The 22,534-nt window shown below is 54.1% G+C and overlaps 2 protein-coding genes across 2 annotated transcripts in view; both read right to left on the bottom strand.

The window, feature by feature from the left end:
- OSBP2 (oxysterol binding protein 2) overlaps positions 1–11,346 on the bottom strand; it is a 132,284-nt gene extending 120,938 nt beyond the window's left edge. Inside the window, exon 1 of the mRNA XM_082065980.1 lies at positions 11,031–11,346. Coding sequence (XP_081922106.1) covers positions 11,031–11,302 — 272 coding nt within the window. The 5' untranslated portion in view covers positions 11,303–11,346. The remainder of the gene's footprint in view (positions 1–11,030) is intronic.
- Positions 11,347–17,170: 5,824 nt separating this feature from the next.
- Positions 17,171–22,534, bottom strand: DRC10 (dynein regulatory complex subunit 10; the record flags this gene model as incomplete). The annotated part of the gene is made up of 4 exons (XM_082066478.1): positions 17,171–17,461; positions 18,668–18,739; positions 20,364–20,597; positions 21,842–22,534. The coding sequence occupies 4 exons, from the start codon at positions 22,532–22,534 to the stop codon at positions 17,171–17,173; spliced, it is 1,290 nt and encodes a 429-aa protein (XP_081922604.1).

Here is a 22,534-nt window from a genome sequence, read left to right as displayed (position 1 = left end):
AAAGGGCTGTGGGGCATTGGAACAGGCTGCCCAGGGCAGTGCTGGAGTCACCATCCCTGGAGGGTTGGACAGACGGACATGAGGTTCTCAGGACATGGGGCAGTGCCAGGGGTGAGTTATGGTTTGACTCCACGATCTTGAGGGGCTTTTCCAAGCAAAATGGTTCTATGATTCTGTGATTTTTCCCCAAATCTCTCCATGCCTCGTACACTGACAGCAGAATGGGACCCTCACAATCATTAAGCCCGTTACAGGTACTGTGCACTTAGAAATCAAATGTGAAAATCCTGATGAAATCAGCTCTGTTTCCACGGCACACGCTTTATGTCGCCCCTAAAGCAGGAGATGACAGGTAATACATTAACATCCTCCACATGGAGAACATGGACACGGGCAGCCAGAGAGATATTTCATTACTGCACAGTAAAGGCAGCTTAGGGCTGCAGATTTGAGGCAAATTCAATCTCTTCCTGTAATTACAGACCTTATCTGTGCTGAGATACAGCTGCATCACCCAAAGGTCCTTCAGAGAGAATCCAGGGCTCGATGCCCACAGGGGGAAAAACCTGGCTTGTTCCAGGGCTAAGGACAACCTAGACCTCTGCACGTCAACTTCCAGATTTAAAAGTGAACTCCCAAGGAGTTGCATCCATAGGTTTTCCCCTGCAAAGCACTATTCTTTGCTGCTTTTCTCATGGGTAAAAGAAAGGGGCAGAGGCAGCTGCCTCAGCCAGGGCACACTCGGATTTACCTCCATAAAAACTCGGATTTACCTCCATAAAAACCCAGATTCCCAGGGGAACAGCTCAAGGGCAGCGTCTCAGTTGGGGCGGCCCAGGCACTACAGACAAAACAGGTAAGAAAACACGAATGTCTGTCAGACACCCAACCAAGTCTTTCCCTCTCCAAGCATCACAGCAAAACACTGTATTTATTGTTAGCTTTAAAAAATAGAACCATAAGCACGGTTTAATCACGCCATAAATTTCAGGCACACATCTGTATTGGTGTGCCAACCCCCAGGCCGTCTCAACACCAGGCAGAAGTCCCTCCCTCAATTTAGGGGCCAACTTATAAATTTAGAGAACAAACCATACTGATTCTCTTTTTTTAAAGTAGTGCAGCCACAAGCAGCGCAGGAATCGAGCGCTGGATGAGCACCGGCAGCTTTTACAAAGCCAAATGCTCAGTATGATTAAAAAAACAACGTGAGAACCAGCAGAGAGCACATGGTGAGACTGTTGTTTGAACTGTGCTGGAAGCACCAGCATCCCAATCCCCCACCAAAGCGGCTTTTCAGGTTCTAAGTGGCTCCTGCTCCTTTCCAGCATGAGGCCCAGAGGAGCCCCAGCCCGGCGGGGACACCCCTGTGCCCGTCCCTCCCCATCACCCAGAGACCTGGAAGGCTGGGGAGCTGGGCTGGGGTCCTTTTCCCTCGGGCACTTTCCAGCCGCTCTGCCCCAGCCTGCAGCGTCCACGGGGTTGTTGTGACCCAAGTGCAGGACCCGGCACTTGGCCTTGTTGAACCTCAGACAGTTGGTCTCAGCCCAACGATCCAGCTGCTCCAGGTCCCTCTGTGTGGCCTTCTAGCCAGACACCCCAGGGCAGGGCTTGTGCTCAACTCCGCTGAACACCTAAAGGTTCCCGTTGTCCCGTTTCTCCAGCCTGCCATGGTCCCTCTGACACCCAGAGCAACCTCGCTGCTCTGCAGACTGGCTGCCAGCGCACTCACCCATTAATAAAGACGTTATAAAGCAAATACTGGGATTAATGCGGTGTAATCTCATCATGTCTACAAAAAAATAAATCTAATTATACATCCAAACATCAAGCTGCACAGGCACCTTTCGTACCACTGCAAAATTACATTTGGTTTGAACACTCTGTCCTCCTGCTTATAAAAATGACATTCCAGGAGTGACTCAAAGCCAGGGAGCTGCAGCAGCCTCCCCAACACAGACCACAGAGACCCAGCTGACACGAAAGGAAAAACTGCGTGGAGAAAATAAAGCATTAGTTTCACCACACGCTATAAACCTGTGGTAGTTTCTGCTCCGCAGGCTCTGCTGGAAACACCCCAGTGGCAGCTCACGAAGTATAAATGGTGAATAAAGAGCATCCAGCGTCGGTCACAGCAACACACACACACTCAGGAACAGCAAAGCTTGGAGGTCTTGGTCTTTTAAATATACAGGATGGGGCTTCTGCAGCACACGGCCCCACAGCCGGTCATCCCGTCCAGATGCCTCCAAAAAGGACTTCAAACCAAAACTTCAGGCTGAAACTCCACTTCATGAACTCTTACCCAGCGGCAGGCACAGGCGGCACCCCTGCTGCACATCATCTCCACGCTTATAAGACAAAAAGGTGCTTATTTAATCACGTAATCCCCACTCCTGCAGAGTCCATCTGGAGATAAGGGGCACACGTCAGTCCATTTGGGAGCCAAATACACGCAAACTCGCCCCATCTTCTGAACCGGGACAGTGTGTTTTTCACATGTTTCCAAGAGCCGTCACTCCTGACAGCTGCAGAAGACCTGGAAAAAAGAAGTTTGTGGAACCACCCCTGTGCATTTCACAGAAAAAGAGAAAAAAAATCATGAAGATTCACAGAGATGGTGGATTAGTTGCCATGGATATTTTCTGCTGTGACAAAGACTCTAATTCTGCGTTCGGAGGAGTGACAGGCACAAAGCACCGACTCAGCACCGCGCAGCTGAAAAGGCGGCAGCACCTACAGCCCCTTGTCACCCAACAGCACAGGAACAGCCTGAGGAAATGAAACAAGGAACATGGATCACAGAATCCCAGAATGTGAGGGGTTGAAGGGCCCTGGAAAGCTCATCCAGTGCAATCCCCCCATGGAGCAGGAACACCCAGATGAGGTTACACAGGAAGGTGTCCAGGCGGGTTGGAATGTCTGCACAGAAGGAGACTCCACAACCCCCTGGGCAGCCTGGGCCAGGCTCTGACACCCTCACCATGGAGAAGTTTCTTCTCAAATTTAAGTGGAACCTCCTGTGTTCCAGTTTGTACCCATTGTCCCTTGTCTTGCCATTGGTTGTCACTGAGAAGAGCCTGGCTCCATCCTCCTGACACTCCCCCTTTCCATATTGATCCCCAGGAATGAGTCCCCCCTCAGTCTCCTCTTGTCCAGCTCCAGAGCCCCAGCTCCCTCAGCCTTTCCTCACACGGGAGATGCTCCACTCCCTGCAGCATCTTGGTGGCTGCGCTGGACTCTCTCCAGCAGTTCCCTGTCCTGCTGGAACTGAGGGGCCACAACTGGACACAAGATTCCAGGTGTGGTCTCCCCAGGGCAGAGCAGAGGGGCAGGAGAACCTCTCTGACCTACTGACCACCCCCTTCTAACCCACCCCAGGTACCATTGGCTTCCTGGCCACAAGGGCACGCACGTCCCAGCGGCTGAAGCCGATGTCTTCCCAAAGGAGCAGACCCAGGGGTGCTCCTGCAACCCCCCATTATCGCATCCAAAACCTACGCCATGGAAAGAAGCCGTTTGCTGCTTTTTAAAGATCATGCAGCTGCAGTGGTTGAGTTTCCGCAACAAGCAGCACAGCTAAAGTAAGAAGATCACATGCATATAGCAGCAATGCTTAGGCAGTAGATAGAACAAACAACCTTTTCCTGCACTGTTCCTTATGAGGTGCTTAGCAGAAACCTGCTAATAATCTGTTATTAAGAATCACTGCTTTGTGTTAAAGATGGAAAAGAGAAAGGCACACGCTCCCCAGCACCACGTTTATCTTCACATGCACTGCAGAAGCTGCTTTAAGCTGCTGCGTGTGCCCAGACAGCGCTCGCCGTCTAGAAAGATTTGGAGAATTAAGACTATTTTTAGGGGACGCAGGACCTCCCCCTGAGTCACTGCGGGGCCGTACATCGATCTGGTCGTGATTCCGAAGCAGAAATCGGTGCGAAGGGAAGGGCTGGGGGGTGCGGGGCCGGCGCCTCGTGCCACAGCTCGTCACACACCGGGGCAAAGCAGCCAGAGCCGCTGACACAGCAGAAATGCGTGAACTGCACGACATAACCCGCCAGCAGCAGCGGGGAAATGTCACAGAGCTACGAGCAACATCATCTGGTGACAGCGGGAGGTCGGCAGGACCGAGAGCAACGACCCACGCTGCAGCCCAGGCTCGCAAAGGGGAAGGGAATCGTGTGAGCGCCTGGAACGGGACCAGGGAGGAAATTTGTTCTGCTCTTTTCCCAGGGCTACCCCCGGTACCCAGCTTTGCAGCTGTAGTCCTGGAGCCGATCCGCGGCAGCCTCGTGCCCGTGAGTCAGCACACAGCCGCTTCAGCCGCGTATCCGGCTTTCCCTGCGCCTGCCGAGACACAGAAATCCTGAGCCATTCATTATTAAACAAGCTTTCTGATTAAAACCAAACAGAAGCTGATGCAAAGCGCAGAAAGATCCCTGCCAAGGTGCCGTAGGAACGATTAGAAGAATTGAAGGGCTTCATGAAGACCTGAGGGGACATTTAACACCTTCAGCCAGCTCAGGTTTTGAAGCACTATCCTATTTAGGGGACAAATCTGCCAGGCGAGCCGCCCGCCCTCCAGATCGCAGGCTGGGACTACTCACATTTCAGGGTGACGACCCGAGTTGTCGGCCGTCAGCACCACATCTGATGAGACCCACAAGAAGCGATGGGCTCTGATATCACCGCGTACTTAAGTTACTTAAAACTACCTGGCCACGTTACCTAACTACAATGTAATTTATATATAAGCACAAAACAATACAGAGAAGAAACTCCACAGCCCAGCTTGCTGCAACATAAAAATCAATGCGCAGATAGTGACAGCCCGGGTCATTCAGAAGGGTGCTCTAAACAGTGCATGTTGCACTGATTGAAAACATCTCCTCGGAAAGAAATGGGGCAGGTGAAAAGGGACATCGCACGGAAAAACACGGCAGGTCCCTCACATCGCTTCTGGCAAGGAAGATCAGCTCCTTCGGCACCGACTCGCTGTGGGGACACAGGATGACAGACCACGCAGGCACAAATTCACACCTGTAACTGGAGCAAAAGAAGTCAGAGCTGAATCCGTATGACCTGGAGAAAGTGAGGCACAGGAGCTGCAGCCATAGGCAGGTGACGCCGGTCACCCCTGCGTGCCCGGACCGGAGGAGACGCCGTAGCGCCGCTCGACCCGCTCAGCGCCAGGCCCATACACACACTTCATACCTGCACACAGCTCCAGGAACTACAACTGCCGCGTGAGCGACGCTACCTGAAACTTCACCGTACAATCAGCCTTCAGCCAGCAACACGGGCTGCACAAAGCCAGAACACACCACCCTGAAAATTCAGTTCTGCGCAAGACAAACCGGTTACTTCTGCTACAGTTCCATCAAATGAAGCATTTGGGCCAACACACTTAAGACTACACGGGTAGAAACAAAGTTCATAGCTCTTGTTGGCGGTTTGCAATCAGCAAACGGAACGAGGAAGAATTCTACAACTGAAGGAAGAGATACAAAAATCCTGGTCCAGCGCTAATAATCAAGCTGTGATGAAAACAACCATAAGGCCGGGGTCTGTCTCAAGCTCTCCTGCACTGTTAGCAGCGGTTTGGGGTCTGGTGAGCCCGACCCTCCCGCCCCAGCACTGAACTGGGAGCAGAGCAATCAAACCTGCATCAAGCAGCCCAGTGAGGAGCATCCCTGGTCTGGCACCACGGCAGCTCTCGAGTGTTTTTCCAACGTGCCGAGCCGTGACAGAGCCGTGTGAGCACCGTGTCCCCCGTGACACAGCGCAGGAGACGAGCTGACTCAAAAACAGGCAAACGATGAACAATGATCAACAGCAAAGCGCCATATGGATAAAGGGAGTGCTGTGTGAAAACAAGATGACTGGGAACACAAGTCATTAAAGCGATGTTTAAAAACAAGCAGCTCAAAGTCACCATGCGGTTGCAGGGCTGTCCTCAAAACCTGCGTGTTCCGACAGCCCAAGGGTGACAAAGAGTCAAGGACATTCAGCTACTCCTGTGTCTGCGGAGGGACAAGCCATTATTAAATCATAGAATCATTTCGGTTGGAAGAGACTCTCAGGATCATCGAGTCCAACCATAACTCAACTCTGGCACTAACGCGTGTCCCTAAGTACCTCGTCTAAATGCCCTTTAAACCCCTCCAGGGATGGTGACTCCAGCACTGCCCTGGGCAGCCTGTTCCAATGCCCCACAGCCCTTTGGGAAGAAATTGTTCCCCACATCCAACCTCAACCTCCCCTGGCGCAACTTGAGGCCAAATCATTCTTGGACTACCCCTCTCTCCTCACTTTATGAGGTACAAGCTGAATATAAGGAAACATTCTCCCCCGAGGCTGGTCGAGCACTGAATAGGGGCCAGAGAAGCTGCGTCATCTCATAGAATCACAGAACGTGCTGGGTTGGAAGGACCCACACAGATCATCGGTTCCAACCCCTGTCCCTGCACAGGACACCCCACAGGTCACCCCGTGTGTCTGAGGACGTTGTCCAGTCTCTTCTTGAACACTGTCAGGCTGGGGCCGTGACACCTCCCTGGGGAGCCTGTTCAGTGTCCAGCACCTCCGGGTGAAGAACCTTTTCCTCATGTCCCACTGACCCTCCCTGGTACATCTCCTGCCATTCCCTGGGTTCTGTCACTGTCACAGAGAAGAGCTCAGCCCTGCCCCTCCTGCTCCCCTGCTAATGAAGCTGTAGACCATGACGAGATCTCCCCTCAGTCTCCTGTTCTCCAAGGTGAACAAACTCAGTGACTGCAGCTGCTGCTCATACAGCTTCACCTCCTTTCCCTCACACCTCAGAGATACTCAAACCTCAGCCGCTCAAGGTCCTGAGCAACCTCACTGGGTGCTCAAGCAGAGGTCCCAGGGCCCTAAACTCCTCCACAGCTCTAATATCAGCCCCAGTTTTCAAGCTCCTGTCTGAATTTACCACCTCATTTTCCAGCTGGAGCCTCAGTGCAAGAATTCCAGAGTGTGAGGGGTTGGAAGGGACCTGGAAAGCTCATCCAGTGCAATCCCCCCATGGAGCAGGAACACCCAGATGAGGTTACACAGGAAGGTGTCCAGGCGGGTTGGAATGTCTGCACAGAAGGAGACTCCACAACCTCCCTGGGCAGCCTGGGCCAGGCTCTGCCACCCTCACCAGGAACAAGTTTCTTCTCCAATTCATGTGGAACCTCCTGTGTTCCAGTTTGCACCCATTGCCCCTTGTCCTACCATTGGTTGTGACCCAGAAGAGCCTGGCTCCATCCTCCTGACACCCTTTCCATATTGATCCCCAGGAATGAGTCCCCCCTCAGTCTCCTCTTGTCCAGCTCCAGAGCCCCAGCTCCCTCAGCCTTTCCTCACACGGGAGATGCTCCACTCCCTCCAGCATCTTGGTGGCTGCGCTGGACTCTCCAGCAGTTCCCTGTCCTGCTGGAACGGAGGGGCCACAACTGGACACAAGATTCCAGGTGTGGTCTCCCCAGGGCAGAGCAGAGGGGCAGGAGAACCTCTCTGACCTACTGACCACCCCCTTCTAACCCACCCCAGGTACCATTGGCTTCCTGGCCACAAGAAGCAGGATAAAGCCCCTCGGGGTTGTATTCAGGGCTTTACAGAGCTAACAGAGAATTAACCGCTGGATGTACAGAGCCAGTGAAGAACGCTGCTCTGGGAAAGGGTTTTCCAGGGCAGGGGCTGCCCACCCTGCACCCGGCAGGACAGGGCAGCTGGCACAGACCCAGCGCTGCGGGTTCTCACCACAAAGAGCCTCGTGCCTCACAGCCAGGACCAAAACGCACACAGCACGAAGCGCTTTTCCCTTCTCCACTTGTCACCGCTTTAGCGACTGCGTCCTGCGAGCACACAAAGTTCTGCCGATGGTTCTTCAGACACCCACCCCATATATATAATGATAAGGGGCCATGGACCAACCCTGCAGAGCGGAGAGCGCAGAACTCCAGCTCTTCTCAACACAAGAAACCTGCCTGGAGAACACAACACACTCCTACAGCACCGGTCACGAGAGGCAAAGCCCATCTTTAGTTAATTAATACTTACTTGAAGATCCTCTCTAATCTCCTTGAAAACACTTACCTGTTCAAGGTGATTAGATTCTCCTGTAGAGACACGCTAATTATAGATAATGATAAATCTCTCTGTGGCAGCCTGCCAGAGGAGTTTAGAAAGAGAGTTTTGATCACTAGCGAGCCAAGCAGACTCGCTGTGCCCTGCTCAAACTGCTTCCAACACCGGCACCACCTTTGGGCTGCAGATCTCCATGTCAGCCAAAGAAGTAAAAACTAGAAATAACCTAAGAGGGACAGCCAAGCATCATTCAAATGGTCCAATTATCTCTCTGTGCAACCCCTGGAAGTTCCTAAATCCACAGGCCTCCCTGCAGAGGAAACCTTCAGCAATCTCTCAGCTGATGCAATTTCCCAGAGGCTCAGAGCAGGGAACACGAACCAAAAGCACATGTCGTGCAGGGAAGCGTCACCAGCAGGAATGCTTGATGTCTTCATAAACGTTGGAAAGGCACAGGAGGCTTTTAAATACACCATTGGGGAAGAATACTCTAATGAGAAGCTTTAACTCAGCAAACTGTCCCTGGGAAATCAACCTGGCGGAAAAGGGGCGTCGCATGTGGGTGTCCCGGGACCCCCGCGTGCCATCCCGACCGGAGCTCCCGCCGGGCCACGGAACATCATAAGAGCTCCGCTCTACAAACAAAACACCCACCCGCAATCACCACCCAGCAATGCGACGGGCTTTTTTAAAAGTAAACTAAACAGCGAGCAGCAGGATGAAACCAAAAAGCTTCAATGCGGAACTAAATCAATACACACAAAGAGGCCACTTGGGCGTCCCGGTGCAGTTTTTCCTATTAAGATGACAGCTGGTTCACAAGCGAAATGAAGTTTCTATCAGGCTAAATCATCCCGGCTGCATGGCAGTGAAACCACCTCCCAAACCCAAGTTACAAAGGCATCAAAAGCCACGGAGCGCACAGCAATTCACCTGCAAGGGCACCGTTTAACCTGCAAAGCAGCAGGGGCGCAGAAAGAAGATTCTGGCACGCACCTTCGGAGCTGGGATGGGAGCGAGCCCCAGCAGAAACAGAGACACGAGGCTCACAGGACTGCAGGACACCTTTACAGAGGTTATTTCTTATGGTGTCTGTGTAGAAAAGACCCAACAGCCCAGCTGCCCGTAGAAGGGGTCATGGAAAACGCACCACCCGATACCCAGAGCTCCAGCGCTCCCGTCAATTAGCCAGAAGTCATATTAACTTAAAAACGCCGTTTCACCTGGATTCTCCCATAGAACGCTCTGCCAGCAGCAAGTTGAGCCGACACTGGATGGGGCGGCACGGCCGCTATTTCAGAGCGTCGGTTTGGAAGAGTACGTGGGGTTATTTTCCATTTATGAAAAACCCTCCCACGTGTTCTGTGCTATACTTTTGTACTCCTGACCCACAATCAAACTAACTCAGCCCTCGTCGAGCCCGGCGATGAAAGGAAGATGGGGCAGTTGGGGGTGACTAAAGCAGCCCTGCCAAAAACGCACACCCCCCTTCGGCACCGCTGTTCCCAGGCAGCCGCTGCAGGTCTGAAAGCCCCACAAAGTAACGCACTTTCAACCCGTTCACATGCCGCTCGGAATAATTTCTTTGGGTGCTTCTGTTTGTTGTTTCAGCCTAAAAGAGATCAAACTGTCTTAAAATAAACCTAGTTACTCCGATCTAAAATAATGGAAGAAAACCACTTGTTTGCGCATGACAGACTTGGCACCGACACAGAAAAAATATTCTGACACGGTTACAAGTGGAGCATTGAACTTCAACAACCTTTTCAAGCCACGTAGCTCTGCTGGTGCAGATCTGGACTGACGAGCATGAGCGTTCCAGAAAGGATCAGTAAATTAGCTGAATTTTTGACAGGTAGATATATTCTTGGGAATGTTTTCAACGGAGCGTTTTTGTTTGAGTTTTCGGCGGGTTTTTTTAAACAACTCCACACAGATAAAGATATGACTGAACTGCTGAGCTGTGAGCTGCTGTGATCAACCCCAGGACCTGGTTGCAGATCCCTCTTTAGAGCTGGAGGATTTATAGGATAGGAACACCCGGCAGGCAGCAGAAGCTGAGGGATCTGCCTCAGGGGAAACCAGAGGATGAACTTTGTGTCAGCTTTTGTGCAGCCTTGATGGAGAAATCCGCGCTCGTAGGGTTTGGTACCTTAAATACATGTTGTTTTATAAAGCTCTAACACTCAGGATCGCCTTCACGTTCTGAAATACAGCCAATATTTACCGCACAATTCTCAAGGTGACGGAGCACTTGTCATCCAAGCGACAACAATAAACACTACGCTTCCTAAAGGATAAAAGCACCAAAATGCTACAACACCCATATGTTTATACCGTTACCACTCAGCTGATACAAGACACACAAGAGACCCTAAGACAGCACCAGATCATTGTCATCACCGCCCGCCGTGTCCGATCCCCTCCCCGCTGAAACTACAGCCTGGTTGGGTCAGAACCACCGCGTTCGGCAGCAAGAAAAGGGCTTCGAGTCCCCGGTGAGGGCTGAACTTCTTCCCTCTCCCCGGGCACGACCGCACCAGCCGCACCTCCCGGGAACGGGCAATGTGTCCAGCCCCCGGTCTCCTGCCCGACAAAGAAAAAGCAGCAGAAGCCGGTTACAAAAACAAATCGATTTTCGGGGAAAAAGGGCCGGTGGTGCTGTGAGAGGCTGCGGTACCGGCGGCGGGAGCTGCCGCAGGGCCGGGCTGGAGGGGGCGGCCCCGCGGGCGCCAACACACCGAACCCCGAGCACCGCTTTCAAACAGGGGCGGGGGGGACAGATAAACCCCAAACTCAGCCAAAGGAAGAGGATTTCGTTCTGCAAAGCGCTCCCCGCCGCGTCAGCCCCCGCCACCGGCCGCACCTGCCCGGGCCCGGCGGTACCGGCACCGGCACCGGCACCGGCCCGTCCCCCCGGCTCCCCTCGCCGGTACCTGTAGTAGCTGAGCAGCCCATTGCTGAGCACGAACCAGCGGCGCTGGTAGCCCTTCAGGTAGTTGGTCCACTTGAAGAGCCAGCCCTTGTACGTGTCGGAGCCCGGGGCGGCGGGCGGCCCCCCCGCCGCTCCCCCGCCGCCCCGGCCCCCCGGCTCCCCGCTCATGGCCGGCAGCTCGTGGCAGGCCAGGCAGGGGACGGCGCTGAGGAGAGACACCAGCCCGCGGGTGCTGCCGGTGCCGCCGCCGCACAGCGCGGCCGCTTTCCCCATAGACCCCGCGGCGCGGCCCGTTCCGCCGGCTGCTCCCGCCGGGACCGCGGGGGGCGGGACGTGACCACGTGACGCGGGGGCGGGGAGAGAAGGGGGGAGAGGCACGTGAGGCGGCGGCGCGGCGCGGGCGCCCCCTGGCGGCGGGGCGGGAACAGCCCGTCCCCCCCCTCGCTCCCGCCATTTTGGCCCCCGCCGCCATTTCGCGGCCCCGCAGCCGCCGTGGCCTCAGTGCGCTGACATTCATGTACAGCCGGTTACAGAATCACAGAATCACAGAATGTCAGGGGTTGGAAGGGACCTGGAAAGCTCATCCAGTGCAATCCCCCCATGGAGCAGGAACACCCACATGAGGTTACACAGGAAGGTGTCCAGGCGGGTTGGAATGTCTGCACAGAAGGAGACTCCACAACCCCCCTGGGCAGCCTGGGCCAGGCTCTGCCACCCTCACCGGGAACAAGTTTCTTCTCATCTTTCAGTGGAACCTCTTGTGTTCCAGTTTGCACCCATTGCCCCTTGTCCTGTCACTGGTTGTCACCCAGAAGAGCCTGGCTCCATCCTCCTGACACTCCCCCTTCCCATATTGATCCCCAGGAATGAGTCCCCCCTCAGTCTCCTCTTGTCCAGCTCCAGAGCCCCAGCTCCCTCAGCCTTTCCTCACACGGGAGATGCTCCACTCCCTGCAGCATCTTTGTTGCCCTCCCGAGCAGCCTGTGGACCAGGAGAAGGCAGGAGGAGCCCACGGGGCTCCCCACGGCGGGGGCTGGGGCTGATCAAACCACCAACGCCTCCACATCTTCTCTGCCCAAACACAGAAACCGATGAGTTCTTACCCTAAGGAGTTTGCTGAAGAGACAAGTGTGGTGGGGTTATTGGAAGCTCTGAGCAAACTGACTTTTAAAAGGGGTAAGAGAGGGGAAGGCTGGAGGTGCTGAGCTGGCTGTGCTGAGCAAGGAGCCCGTGAGCCCCGGGCTGGGAGCTGGATGGCAGAAGCGTGAGCTCAAGTGGCGCCAGGGGAGGTTGAGGTTGGATGTGGGAACAATTTCTTCCCCAAAGGGCTGTGGGGCATTGGAACAGGCTGCCCAGGGCAGTGCTGGAGTCACCATCCCTGGAGGGCTGGACAGACGGACATGAGGTTCTCAGGACATGGGGCAGTGCCAGGGGTGGGCGAAGAGGTGGACTCGATGACTCGATGACTCTCTCCAGCAGTTCCCTGTCCTTCTGGAACTGAGGGGCCACAACTGGTCAGCAAGCAGCTGGTGCCTCGGCGAAGTCTTGAAGGAGGCTCAAGAAAGCTGGGGGGGTTTTAGACGCAGCCTGCGGAGCCGCACAGCCTGCCCCGGTTGTGCCATTGCCCTATTGCCCCTCTCTAAAAACACTGAAAAAAACCAATCTTAGTGGTGTTTTAGGAGGAGGCTGACCTGGGCAAGAATGCAAACCAGCCGGCAAACAAGGCCGTGAGCCTGTTCGGTGAGCAGTGCGAGGGCGGCAGCACCGGCCAGGATCACAGCTCACCCCAAACCCCCCCTGGGCCGCCTGCCCGGCCAGGAGGAGACACCCTGACCCCCCAGCCTCGGTGTGACGAGCTGGGTCACGACTGTGGGGATCCCCCTCCACCGTGGCACCTGTGGCAGCTGCCGCCCTGCCCGGCATCCCCGCATCCACCTTCCCAGCGCCCGGATCGCCTTCTTCTGATCTCCCTAATCTGCCCTGATCCCCTGATCGCATTACTGCTCCCCATCACCTGCACGTGCAGCCCTGCCGGAGGGGCAGCCTGAGCCAGAGCCCCCGGCAGCCTGGCCGGGGCTGAGGGGTGCGCGATGGGGCTCCCCCGGCCCCCACACCCGCCCCGGGGACATGCCCGGTGAGCACCCTTGGCTCCGAGCCTGAGGATCCACACCAGGCAGCTCCTTGGGTGAAGAAAGAAGCTGCTCTGCCCGACTGAAGCTCACTGAGCGCTTCCCCCCATTCTAAAGAGGCTCCCCAAGAGCCCCTCAGCCACGAGCACCAGCAGACACTGAGGCAGCTCAGAAGGGCAAATCCTGCATCTGGAAACAGTCTGAGAGCACCTTGGACTCCAAATGCTGGTGTTTTCCCACCACAGGGTGTTCTCAGTCTGTCACCCAGACTCTCCAGATAGGCTTTGACTTCTGGAGGCAACATCTGGAGCTTTTAGACAAACTGTGAGACATCAAAATCAGTGTCCAAAGCCCTTGCAACACCCCGACATAGAATAATTTTGGTTGGAAGAGACACTCAAGATCATTGAGTCCAACCATAACCCACCCCTGGCACTGCCCCATGTCCTGAGAACCTCATGTCCGTCTGTCCAACCCTCCAGGGATGGTGACTCCAGCACTGCCCTGGGCAGCCTGTTCCAATGCCCCACAGCCCTTTGGGGAAGAAATTGTTCCCACATCCAACCTCAACCTCCCCTGGCGCAACTTGAGGCCGTTTCCTCTGCTCCTGGCACTTGTTCCTGGGGAAATGGAGACACGGTCCCTGCCAGGGGAGAACAGGCAGCAATCCAGGGAGATCCTCACCACCAAGCACTTCCTGACATCCTCTAACCAAAAACCTTCTCTTGCCAGGAACTCTAAAGCTGTTGGTGTTTGTGACCTGAAGCCTCCTGAGAGATGAAACGTCCCTCTTGATGTAAATACACCCCAAACAACCCCCAATGGTACCAACATCTGAATGTCTCCATGGATCCTGGCATCTCTTGTGGCTGCAGACAGGTGAAGCCACATCCCCAGAGAGAGAGGGGCCTCAGCTCACCCTGCACCTTATCCCTGTGACTCCCCAGCAAGAAATGGGTTGGACACAGATGGCAAAACTCCTGCCATTTGTACCCAGGGTGCTACAGGCACATTACACCAACCCTATGACTTGTAACCAAATACAAAGGCAAGGACAAATGTGTCAGGTCCTGTGTTGGGTGCTTGGGGCGCTGCTGTGGGATCTCCCCCTCACAGTGAGCTCAGTCGAGGCTGAGAGGAAGGGCCTTGGAAATTGGGAGTGAGAAAATGTCCCTGGGAGTCTGGATCTAGGAATTAGGACAGATATGGAGCTGCTGGAGAGGGGCCAGAGGAGCCACAGGAATGACCCAAGGCTGGAACAGCTCTGCTGGGGGACAGGCTGAGAGAGCTGGGGTGTTCAGCTGGAGAAGAGAAGCTCCGGGGAGACCTTAGTGTGGCCTTTCCGGACTTAAAAGGGGCTGATAAGAGAGATGGGGACAGACTTTTCAACAAGGGCCTGTTGCGACAGGACAAGGGGTGATGGTTTTAAACTGGAAGAGGGGAGATTTAGATTAGAATTAAGGAAGAAATTGTTGGCCTGAGGGTGGTGAGAACCTGGCCCAGGTTGGCCAGAGAGGTGGTGGCTGAACCATCCCTGGAGACATCCCAGGCCAGGCTGGACGGGGCTCTGAGCAACCTGAGCTGGTGCAGATGTCCCTGTCATGGCAGGGGGGGCACTGGGGGAGCTGGGAGGGCCCTTCAGCACAAACCATCCTGTGATTCTATGACTCTATGATCCAAAATGCTGTTTGCTCTCAGCCTTATTAAATGCGAAGAATATGTGAAAGGTGATTCGCGGACCTTTATGGTAACATGTAACAGCCCAGTTTCCCAGGAAATTGAAACAAATAAGAGGTGGTGTGCTGTGTGTGGCTGTATCTGTGTCCAATTTCAGCCCAGGCAGGCAGAGCAGGAAAGAGCTCCCTGGCATGAAGTTGCCACATGGCTACTGAAAATGCGAAGCCAAGGAGGGAACAGAAACACTTGACTCATGGCCCTGTGAAGGGGAAAGGCTGCAGCTGCTCTCGGGGCATTAGACACCAGAGGATCTGGAGGAGAGCGTCCTGGCAAGACAGGGATCAACGTTAAGCAAGGCTCTGTTTGCTGCTTGGCTTAGGGAGCGAGCTGTAGGATCGGGAGCAGGGCACAGGCTGAGCTGTGCCACATCCCACCCTGCCCAAAAATGCAACCTGCCGGGGCAATGCCCACTCAGTACTTGTGTCCCTCCTGTCAGCAATAAGCAACGGTGCTGCAGCTGCCTCCTGTAGAAAGGGACACGGGCTCTCAAATCCACAGGAGGATAAATGCTGTCAGGTGCAGGGCCTCATCCTGCCCCCAGGAATGACTTTACTGCCACCTTTGGTAAGAGCAGAATGAGGCCCTGACACACCAGACATGAGCGAGACACTCATGCAGGTGACAGGGCATGAACCTGCATTCCTGGCCCTTCACCAGGAGACATCCTCCTCCTTGCAGAGGAGACAGAGCCAAACCTGAATGATGAGATGTGTCTTCACACCACTGCTTCAATATACACTGGCAGCTGCAGTCCTGGACAGCTTGAGGACTGGGGAGAAGCAAATGTCACTCCAGTCTTCAAAAAGGGCAAGAAGGAGGACCCAGGTAACTCTAGACCGGTCAGCCTCACCTCCATCCCTGGGAAACTGATGGAACGACTTCTCCTTGGTGCCATCTCAAGGCATATCAGGGATAAGACAGTCACTGGGGCAGTCAACATGGCTTCACCAAGGGGAAGTCGTGCTTGACCAACCTCATTGCCTTTTATGAGGACATAACCAGGTGGACAGATGATGGCAAAGCAGTGGATGTGATCTACCTTGACTTCAGTAAAGCATTTCACACAGTCTTCCACAGCATCCTCACAGCTAAACCGAGGGAGTGTGGTCTGGATGATCGGGTAGTGAGGTGGACTGAGAACTGGCTGAAAGGAAGAAGCCAGAGAGTCGTGGTCAATGGGGCAGAGTCCAGTTGAGACCTGTATCCAGTGCAGTGCCTCAGGGGGCAGTGCTGGGACCAGTACTATTCAATATATTCATCAATGATTTGGATGAGGAAATAGAGTGACTGTCAGCAAGTTTGCTGGTGACACCAAGCTGGGAGGAGTGGGTGACACTGGAAGCTGTGCTGCCATCAGAGACCTGGACAGGCTGGAGAGCTGGGCGGGGAAAAATTTAATGAAATATAACAAGGGTAAGTGTAGAGTCTTGAATCTGGGCAGGAACAACCGCAGGTTCCGGTATAAGTTGGGGAATGACCTGTTAGAGAGCAGTGTAGCGGAAAGGGACCTGGGGGTCTTGGGGACAGCAGGGTGACCATGAGCCAGCACTGGGCCCTTGTGGCCAGGAAGCCAATGGGACCTGGGGTGGGTTAGAAGGGGGTGGTCAGTAGGTCAGAGAGGTTCTCCTGCCCCTCTGCTCTGCCCTGGGGAGACCACACCTGGAATCTTGTGTCCAGTTGTGGCCCCTCAGTTCCAGCAGGACAGGGAACTGCTGGAGAGAGTCCAGCGCAGCCACCAAGATGCTGGAGGGAGTGGAGCATCTCCCGTGGGAGGAAAGGCTGAGGGAGCTGGGGCTCTGGAGCTGGACAAGAGGAGACTGAGGGGGGACTCATTCCTGGGGATCAAGATGGAAAGGGGGAGTGTCAGGAGGATGGAGCCAGGCTCTTCTGGGTGACAACCAGTGACAGGACAAGGGGCAATGGGTGCAAACTGGAACACAGGAGGTTCCACTTTAATATGAGAAGCAACTTGTTCCCGGTGAGGGTGTCAGAGCCTGGCCCAGGCTGCCCAGGGAGGTTGTGGAGTCTCCTTCTGTGCAGACATTCCAACCCGCCTGGACACCTTCCTGTGTAACCTCATCTGGGTGTTCCTGCTCCATGGGGGGATTGCACTGGATGAGCTTTCCAGGTCCCTTCAACCCCTGACATTCTGGGATTCTGTGAGCTTGAGCCTTAATGCAAATGCTCTCTCAAATCCAATGCCTGTATCTGGAAGAGCTCAGCCCCAGCAGAGCCAGTAGCTTTGCCAGGCGGATAAATAAAAAAAACTGATGCTTTATTTCTTGGTCTTCTTGCCCTTTTCCTTGCCCTTGCCCTTGCCCTTCTTCTTCTTCTTGGAACTGTAGAGGGACCGGACCAAGTAGCCTTTCCAGTAGGCCTGGATGCAGGTAGCAGCTCGAGTCTTGATGTTCAACTCCTTCAAAGCCTCCTCCTCCTTCTCCTTAAGTCTCCTGCGCTCCTCCTGAATCTGGGAATACTCTTGAAGAAGCAGATCGCGCTTCTCTGTCAGACGGGCCAGCTGGGCCTTCTCCTCATTGTAAGCAGCTTCAACCTCCTCATACTCGGCCTGGCAAGACAGCAGAGAGCAAGTACAGCAATCCTGAGGGCATCCAGCAGCTCCTCCCTGTCCATCCCTAGGAAAGGCTTCCTAAACCCACCCCGAGTCCAGGCAGAACCAGGACTGGGAGCTGAGCTGAGTCTTTCAGAGCCATGTGCCCAGTACCCAGGGGATTTCACGAGGCACCAGGTCCTGGTGCCTTCCTGCCCCTCTGAAAAATACTCTCCAGCTCTCCCTGTGTCACAGACGGCATCCTCCCCGGGCTGGGAATCCAGAGCAGTAACACACGTGGGTCAGAGCCCCTCCTGCCTGTGCTCTGAGCAAAAGGCTGTGTCGCTGTGTTGGGGTAAGGCTGAGCCTAAGCTAACACCTTGCTAAGAAGCTGTTCAGGTGAGTGGCCCAAGCCCAGCTGAAAAGCTGTTGTTGGGAGCACAGGAAGAGCCAGACCGCATCAGCCGGGAAAAGCCCAGGGACAGGTGGGTTTAAGGGTGTTACTGCACTTGCCAGCTCGGCGGCAGTTTATCCCTTTCCTAATGCCTTTGAAGAACCCACACGGGGGTGGGAGATTAGGGGAACCAGCAACACAGATGTGTGTCTGCCCCAAATCTGATGTGGAGCTCCAGCCACCCAGCAGACAAAACCCAAATAATCACATTGTTGAACACCTCACAAGGTGGGTGGGGAGAATTCTTACAATTAGGAGCCAGCTCCCTACATTCTGCTTTGTGAGTGATCCGGCAGCTCTTACCCTTCCCATAAATAGGGCAAGAAGAGGAAAGCAAGCGGGGCTGGGGCTGTTGATGTGGTTCCAGCCCATTGTGGTGAGGCTGGATGCCAAGGCAGCAGGACATGGGCTGTTCGGTTTCTCAGCCTCTCAAGGGAACCAGCAGGAGCAGGAGTGTGATTTGGACACCAGACAGGGGCAACGGGATTGAATCAAAACTGAACAACCTGCTCTTTAGCATCAGGTGGGCCTGTCTGATGAATGTGGCCACTCACTTGTCCCCAAATACCGTGGGACTTAGCAGTGGATGTAACTTCAGAAAAAGTGAAAGCAGCAGCGAACAACTGAACTCGAGGCAGGACAAAGTTCACTTTCCCTCTAAAGCCTCTACTTCTTATGGATGGAAAACTGCCCCTCACTTGCTGTGTGAGAGCCCTTTGGACAGGAATCTACCTGTACATAGCGCCTCATGGGAGAGCAAAGCACTTTACCTGTTTTTCTGCCATGTCTGCATCGTATTTGTGGACCCAGTTCGCAATTTCCATCTCTGCTCTGCAGATTCTCTGAAACACAAGACAAGAGGTTCCTTGCAGGCACCCGCAGCCTGGTAAAAAGTAGCCAGAGCTAGAGAACAGTGCAGCTTTGAGCCCCAGCACCATTATATGTGCGTGTAACACCTCCTCCCTATGGCAAGCTTCCTTCAGCTGACACATCTTTATTTTGCCCTGGTTTGGGGAGTCCCATGGGACGTTCCCCAAGGCCAAAAGGGCCTTATTTCATTTACAACATGACACTGGGAGAGGGCTGAGGGTTGAAACGCGTCTGAGAAGTGTGTTCTGTGGTAGGAAATGAACACGTCTGATGGAATGTGGCAAGTCATCTACAAGCTGGGGCAACCACTCTAAAATAGAAGGAATAGAGGACCTCTAAACTTGAAAGCGGGACAGGAAGTACCCAAAAGATGGAGCCTTTTAAACCAAAGAGATATTTCTAGCTGTACAACAGTTTAACAGTGGCTATACTGCAGTATAACCCGCTACAGGCAGTTTACCCCAAGCTGCCATGTGAGTGCTCTGTGGAATCATCAGGAGGAAGATCAGCACAAGTGCCACAGGATTTCCTGTGTGACACTGACCCAGGGTGTCCCCAGAGCCACCGTGAGCTCAGACCTCTGCTCTCTGGACCACAAGAACAGCCTGGGGCCACCCAGGGCCAGCGCACACGCGGAGGAGCGGGAGAGGTGACCTCTGTGGTCAGTAAATCTCCGCCTGCCTGAGCCTTAGGATGAGCTCAACAAGCTCTGCCGGGCCTGCAGCCTCGGAGGAAACCGCCCGATAAAGCCCCTCCGTCAAAGGGGTGTAATTGGGTGGATTTGGGGTTTTGTACTGCAGCTCTAACTTGCATTTGGTGCTTTCTCAGTGCCTGGCCACACTGGCGCTTTGCTTTACGTCATGCAGTGCCCCCTTACCCGTGTGTGCGTCCTGCCCTGCGGGAAATAAATGCCAAGTAGGAGCAAAATGAGGGGGGAAAATGCTCTTTTTCCAGTTCTGTGTTCTCTGTGCCCTGTGTCCCAGCAGGGTGAGCTCAGGGCAGAGCTGTTGGTGCCTGAGCCTGCCCGCTGCTCCTCTCTCCTCCTGTACCTGCTCACACTGTGATAAACCCCATTTCCCTCTCATTCAACCCAAATCCTTGGCTTGTGTCTTCACAAAGTGCCAGAGAGAGCAGGAAGATCGCAAGATCAGCTGCGCTCAACCTTGGATACGACAATCAGCTCTAAAAGCTGGCTTTATATACAGACAATACTGTTTGCTCTGCTTCGCCCACACCAAATCCCTTCCCAACACAGGCCGTGCCTATCTCGCTGTAGCCTTGCGGCTCTGCGCTCTGACTGCAGCACAAGCTCTCGGGCGTGCAGTCCCAGCGCTGGGTGAGGGGTTTTTGGAGCTGAGCCCGCAGGCAGGACCAGGACCCGCGCGCAGGCGCCTTCCCCACCGTCGCTGCGGGGCTGCGCTCGCTGGAATCAGCGGAGCGCGAGGACGGAGCAGGGACGCTGACAACCAGCATGTGCATCCTGCCAGCAGCTGTTACAGCAGGAACCAAGTCATTACCTGCAGCAGGCAGCAGCCAGACCTGACAGCACCACAAAGGGCTTTAAATCTCTGGTTCTAGATCTCGCCTCCTGTTTACCTTTCTGAGAGCCAGCTCTGATGCTCGATGCTCCACTATAAGTGCATCAACTTGTGCCTCCAGCTCCTGAGCCTCCTCCTCTAGCCTGGCAGACCTGGCCTGGAAGACTTCCAGCTCCTCTTCTTGCTGCCTTTTTCCTTCCTGCTCGATCTGCTGGATGTTGGCCTTGCTGTCTTCAGTCAGATTTTGCATGCTGGTTTTGAGGTCTTGGACCATATTGACCCTCTTGTCAATCTAGACTCAGAAAATAAGAGAAAGAAATACCATTGAGAAGTGCTGGTGAGGCATAAGGTGCGCAGGAATAGTAAGAAGCCCTTGCAAAGGTGGAGGAGATCAAAAGAGAGACCCCAGCCCTTGGGTAGTGACAGGGACCTGCTGGCTGAGGGAATAGCGTTAGATTTACACAAGGTGCTTGGGAAAACCCTCCCCTGCTGCTCCTTTGTCAGCCTGTGAATGAAGGTGGAGAATGAACAAGCCATACAGAGACTAGATGGCAGTGCCACCTGAGGAAAAGCCAAAATTAGAGCCACTGGAACCACGCCTGTGTCTCCGTCGGGTTTGGATTCGGCTCAGAGTGACTGTCCTGGCAATGCAGCTCAGTGCGCTGGCGGCGAGAGAAATCCTCAGCTGGGACCAGATCCATTCACGATGCCCTGGACAAGCTGCCAAACGGCACAGAAAAGTCTCAAACGCCTCAAGTGACGGATCTCCGAGGGGCGGAGGGAGTGGGGAGAGCAGCCCCTTGTCCCCGTTAGCACCATTCAGCGCAGCCAGCGCATGGCAAACGCGTCCCCTGCGAGCCCTCTCGCAGAAAGGAGAGAGAAGCGTACGTGTAGAACAAAGGGCTGCTTGTCAGGAGGCCGGGGCTGGATGCTGGCACAGCCCACGCGCCCACAGACACAGCCTGGGAAATGCCCACTGGGTTAGCTGCACCTCAGTGGCCTTTGCTGGAAAAACGAACACTTTGTATAATCGCTTATTAATCACAAATGCTCTACGGCAGCCAGTATTACGGAGTCAGAAGTCACAGAAACATTAAGCAAGAGCGAAGGCAGAACAGATATTAAAAATGGATTTTAATCAGAGCATTCTCTGCCTGGGATGACTTTTTGTCATTTCCTCAGCAGCGAGCGGAGCCTCGTGCTGGCAGCTGACACTGCGGCGCTGCCAAAACGCTGCCGCAGCAATTTGTGCCTGTCCTGCAGCTCCTTTTTAAACTCAGTGACTTGTGTCATTCAAGTTCACCAGTGAAAACAGGTTAAAATGGAGCCGAATTCAAGTTTAAAAAAATGTAGAATGCAATAAGCATTTTTCATTCTATTTTACAATGAAAATAGTATCTTTAAATTCTGGATCTAGTTTAGAAATAATTTCTGAAACCTCCTCTTTAAGGTCTGCAGGGAAGGGATTGTTTTATAGCCGACCAAAGTTTTGCTTCAGTAACGCTTTGTTGGAAACACAGTCCCACAACATCATACCTCCTCCTCTCTAGTCTGTATCGCTGCTGCCACTTCTGCCTTTAAAACCCTGACCGTTTCGGAGGTTTTCTTAACCCGCAGGGAGATGTCTTGCATGAACCGGATCCGTTCTTCCTCTTCCTTGGGACTAGTCAGGAGTCTCTCAAGCATTAAATTCCTGAACTCCCCAAAGGCTTTGATAAACTCTTCAGCTGGTGACTCTCTCACGCAGGACTCCTGTTTCAGAGCCCGGCAAAGCGAAGGGTTGGCCAGCAAGAGCCTCAGGATGTCTCTAACAGAACGGCTGAAGCGCTGCTCTAGCAAGCAGACACAGCCCCGTTGCTCCTCAGCAATCACGGTGTCCCCTTCCTCAGAGCTGGCGAGCAGGTGCTCAATTTCATTTGAAAGCTTTTGGTGCTCCATCAGCTTGTTTGTGATCTCCGGTCCCAGCATATCGGCAAATACATCCAGACTGTTGATAATATGTTGGATTAAACTGCTCAGCTCCAGCTTGGCAATCGTCTCATCCAAGACAGTTGTGATTCTTTCTGTCTCAATGCTATTGGGTTTTAACTGACGTGGATCTAACGTCTTTGTGGCATTTGATGTGCTCGTTGCCTTCTCTGGAGCGGCCGTGTCCTCCATCGGGGGCTTGTTTCTCTGCTTCCCATCCTGTGGTGATACTCGGCACACAGCCGGGTCCCCAGTTGCCAT

Source organism: Streptopelia decaocto, assembly GCF_964273445.1.
Source record: "Streptopelia decaocto genome assembly, chromosome: 15".
NCBI lineage: Eukaryota > Metazoa > Chordata > Aves > Columbiformes > Columbidae > Streptopelia > Streptopelia decaocto.
The sequence above is the reverse complement of the archived record's forward strand: the minus strand, read 5'-3'. Positions and strand labels throughout refer to the sequence as shown.